General features: G+C 30.7%; 1 protein-coding gene across 1 annotated transcript; it reads right to left on the bottom strand.

Annotated features, from left to right (window-relative positions):
- Positions 1 to 461: 461 nt before the first annotated feature.
- On the bottom strand, positions 462 to 4,356 carry LOC110444875. Its single transcript, XM_021489228.1, has 4 exons — positions 3,997 to 4,356; positions 3,218 to 3,364; positions 2,380 to 2,450; positions 462 to 2,122 (listed from the first exon to the last, which is right to left on the bottom strand). The coding sequence occupies exons 1-4, from the start codon at positions 4,088 to 4,090 to the stop codon at positions 2,027 to 2,029; spliced, it is 408 nt and encodes a 135-aa protein (XP_021344903.1). The 5' UTR covers positions 4,091 to 4,356; the 3' UTR covers positions 462 to 2,026.
- Positions 4,357 to 4,492: the final 136 nt, after the last annotated feature.

The following is a 4,492-nucleotide window of genomic DNA, read 5'->3' as shown; positions in this document are numbered from 1 at the left end:
ACATATATAAAAAAAAATCCTTTTAAAATAAATCTAACTTGAGTAAATGGTTAATGTGTTCTGAGTAACAAGGAGGTTTAGTAGTAATATTGTTGTTAATAACATATGATATAGGCACATGATGTTTAGCGATGTGTTTAACAATTAGCAACAACGTATCGAAAGTTTTTATACACTAAATGTATAGTTTACTGTTCCCAAATGTATGTATTCTAAATATATCAAGAAACAATTATGAAACTAATAGCTCAATAAATAGATCGAATTGTTTGGTTCAAGATTGTTACTTTGTATATCAATGTATGCCAATTGAATTAAAAATGCTTTTGCGAATAAATAAAGCATTTAATTAAGATTTCTTTTGCATCTTTTTTTCCTGAATGTCGAAGAAAATTGACAAATATGCTTATCTTCATAATAACTTTGTAGACATTTCATGAACACAAAAATAAGAGTACCCAGGAATTTGAATACTTTTTATTGTATTTTTTCCCCGTTCAAGGGATATGTATATTTGCTCTCACCTCATATTCAATATGTATGCTTGTATGCAAGTTTTATATAATTAGAATTTTACACTTCTGTCACAGTTATACTCACATACTCACAAAAAAACAAAAGTTCAAAGAAATTAAAATGTAAAAATCAAACAAATCATATTTTGTAAGAAGCAAAGAAAATATATCAAAATCTTACAACGTCGATTCCAAATGTTTCATAGGTTAAATAGTCTTTTTAATGAAATTTTCTATTTATCTAACAATAAAATCCCTTTTGATAATATAAAAACTCAAAACACCAGACCACTGGCCATTCTGCTTTGACTTTTATGACAACTTATCATGATATTAGTTACAAGTCGCACACAAACTTTTTTTCGTATTCCCATTATTTGTCGAGTATAACTGTATACTGTTCTCTGATATTTATAATCCGAACTTCCATTTTAAGTTAAGAATTCTGACTATTTTTGACAAAAGAAACTTGTTTCATGAACATACAAAGTCGTTGTAGTCTTACATCGAAAAAGGACTTGAATAAAACATTAATTTTACCCTGGCTTCATACAGGGGTCTTGGTCAACTACATTCACTTCTCCAAACCGAAACCTTCTAAAACCATTCATATGTTTAATTCCTACGCATGGCCGGTTTTGAGAAATCCTAGTAATCTATTACAGTTTGCCCCATTACAGTGATGGTATTATGATTTATCTCAGTATAATGATAATGATGAATTACTAGCCTATCACACAAAACCAAAAATCAACGTCAGACCTGAATCGGGAAGTTATAGTATCTTGTCACAGATAAGTACACGGACTCATCTTTTATTATTTACGATTTATTTTTGCAATAAACCTTTATGTATTAATTTTGGCACGGCTTACCGAGGTAGAATAGTTCACACGTTCATAGTTTCACAAAAGCATCAATTTCTTTATAACAAAGTCGTTAGGAACATGAAAATAGACAAACGAAATATTTGATAGATACATAAGACCATACACTTTATATTATTTCATAACTTTAAAGCATTGTGCTAGTCCAAAACAAACCTTGATCGGAAGCCAAACATCGGACATTTTAATGATTTCGCTATTGTGATAAATCAAAATCGAAATGAAATCACTATGCATTTGGAGGATTTTATCACACCACCAAGTGAAAAGTTATATATAAAACATTGATTTAGAGTTCGTTCTATATCTAGAACAATATCAGTTGATCCAGTGATCCAGTAGGAGATCTTGAGAGCTTTTGTTTCAAACAGCAGACATTTATTCCTGAGTGTAAGTTCTGTTTACCTGTTCAGCAGACAATTATCAAAAGTTTTACGCAAGAGCTCGTTGTAAATATCAAGTTACCCAGTTATCAAACTCCCAGTAAAAATGTTCTACATGTGAGCCGGAGTGGTCACTTTAGAAAAGTCTTACAAAATAAATGTCTTAGACAATGGTATAACTTTACTCGGTCAGCAGACACACAATTAAAGTCTTACTTAGGTTCTCGACGGCAATATCACTTTACCCGTCTAGCAGATACACAATCAACGTTGTACCATAGGAGAGCATTGCAACAATGTGAACTCCGAAGATGATCTTGAAACAGGTAAAATTTGGCTGTAAAGAAAAAGAAAAACAAACAATAGCGCATATGACTAAAATGTTGAAACATCGTATAAATGCGTCGTTAATCTATCTAATATTTAGGAATTCTCTGTACCATTCTTGGCTTTTGTAATTTATCACATTAGTGAGAAAGTCACATCAATTATAATTAGGGCGGCTTGAATATTTTAGAAGTATTTTCAAAACTTTGAAATACGAATATTGACTCACATATTTTGCACATAGTTTACGTATATCTGATCACTTACAGTACCGGCTTCCTCCTCATCGGTTAAGCTAATATTAGCTGCAAACTCATCTGTTTCATTGCTCAATCGTGCTGAAGAAGACAAGCATCAAACATATATATTTATTTTAACAGCAATACCTTGATATGATGCCTCTGGATTCATTTGTTACTTTGCTTACCATCATTTTTCTTCAAATTTTTGTTTTCGTTTTCCTGCTAAAGTCAATATGATCAATATACTTTGTTATCATAACCCTTTATGACACAATGGTATTGCCAGACAAATGATGCCGGTAGTTTAATGTAAATGACACAATGCATCCATGTATTATCACGTTTATGGTATATTCGTAACTTATATTTTCACAATTATTTTACAAATTTCATACAATTGTATTAACTATAAACAGTCAGCTAGCAGAAAACGAAACTGAAATAATACCAATGAAAACAAAAGTAGTACTGTTAAATCCTTTTTCCCTACGATATAATCAAAAACATTTCAGATGCTAGAGCATGATTAGTTGTTTTTTTTCTTAAAATGTTTGTTTTTGAAAGTATACATAAATCTATCTTATACAAACTCAAGTGACAAAATAGATTTTTAAGATATTTATTTTTTGTGTCCTAAAATTAATCGTTTTGATATCTGATACACTGGTAAATAAAATTGATATCGTCATACTGTTTGACTTCAATTATTGGAAGCACTTAAATAATTTTAGTATATTTAAACAACGATGATACCATTTCAATCTCAATAATAATGTGCTTGTATCAGCTAAACGAATTGTTCATATATAAAATGGTGTTTAAAAGAAGGCATGATTATGAAACAAAACATAATGTTCACTTACCCGCGTTTCGCTTCATTACACACTTGGTGATCTCGAAAACGATATACATGCTAACGAAGGTTCCCGTGTACATATACATGACGAACAGGGCATCATTAACAGGCATGTTCACTTTGTTCAGGTGAAATCCAAAGCTAATGTTGAAACCTACAATATAACTATCAGTTACTCAGTGATTATCATATGGATATATTAAGGAAGCAAATTATATGTACTTTAAACGTATTTATTTTAGCGGACAAATTATTTAACGTATCATCGAATTTTAACAGATTAGGGCCTTGAATAAATGGTGCACTCAAAACATATGCAACAGAAAACTATATACAGAAAATTCAATTAGCACAATCATATTTTAGCGCAAAATTCAAAACACGCAAAAGCGCTAAAATTATGATACCGGTAATATATGTGCGTTAACATAATATTATTATTTTAGCTATGAATATATTTCCGAGGTAGATATAGATAATTATTTTGAAAACCTTTGTATGACAGGAATATGATGTTAAATATAGATAGAAGCGACATTATTCTCACAAGGGCATACTGCTTATCACAGATAATTTAACTGTTTTGGCAAATAAAAGCATTCGTATTCAAATAGAAATATGATATACGAAAGAAATAAGTTATGTTCATGACGTATGCGAAATGTAAGTCATACATCGTTTTATCAAAATGCTATTTCGGATATATAACTTTTGCAATGATTTTTTTTGTTTGTAAAACATATTCATTTTAGTGAAACTTCCGTAAGATATATATGTACGTTTTACCTGAAATAAATTGCACCACAAAGGCAACGCCCCAATGTAACCAGTTAAATATTGGGCGGTGGGCACTGTCGTGGTCACAACGGAAAAACGCCATCGCTGGCTGGAAGGAAAGACCACCTTGAAATTGTTAGTCTGTGGATATGGCATATTATCATACCAACTTATTTAAAAAAAAAACAGCAGTTTTGTTGGAATCCAGTGTTTGTATCTGTACACTTCACAACTAGAGGATTTTTCTTAGCATAATCGAATTCGATATGAAAATTGTAAATGCATCAAAACATATTTATTTGAGAATAATGTAAAGGCGATTAAACATTGGTTATTGTGTCACATCAACATAAGAACTAAGTTGAAATACTCTTTATACAACCTGTATGTAACAAGTTCAATACAGATACATATTAAATTTTTAAATATTGAATTTGACGTATTTCTCTACCTATTTATTCACGTTTTCCTTATAACCATGGTTAGGCTGGGGCGAAGATAGCCA

The sequence above is a fragment of the Mizuhopecten yessoensis genome, unplaced genomic scaffold (genome assembly GCF_002113885.1).
Source record: "Mizuhopecten yessoensis strain PY_sf001 unplaced genomic scaffold, ASM211388v2 hete_36183892, whole genome shotgun sequence".
Lineage (NCBI taxonomy): Eukaryota > Metazoa > Mollusca > Bivalvia > Pectinida > Pectinidae > Mizuhopecten > Mizuhopecten yessoensis.
Note: the sequence above shows the minus strand (reverse complement) of the source record. Positions and strands in the feature narration are given on the sequence as shown.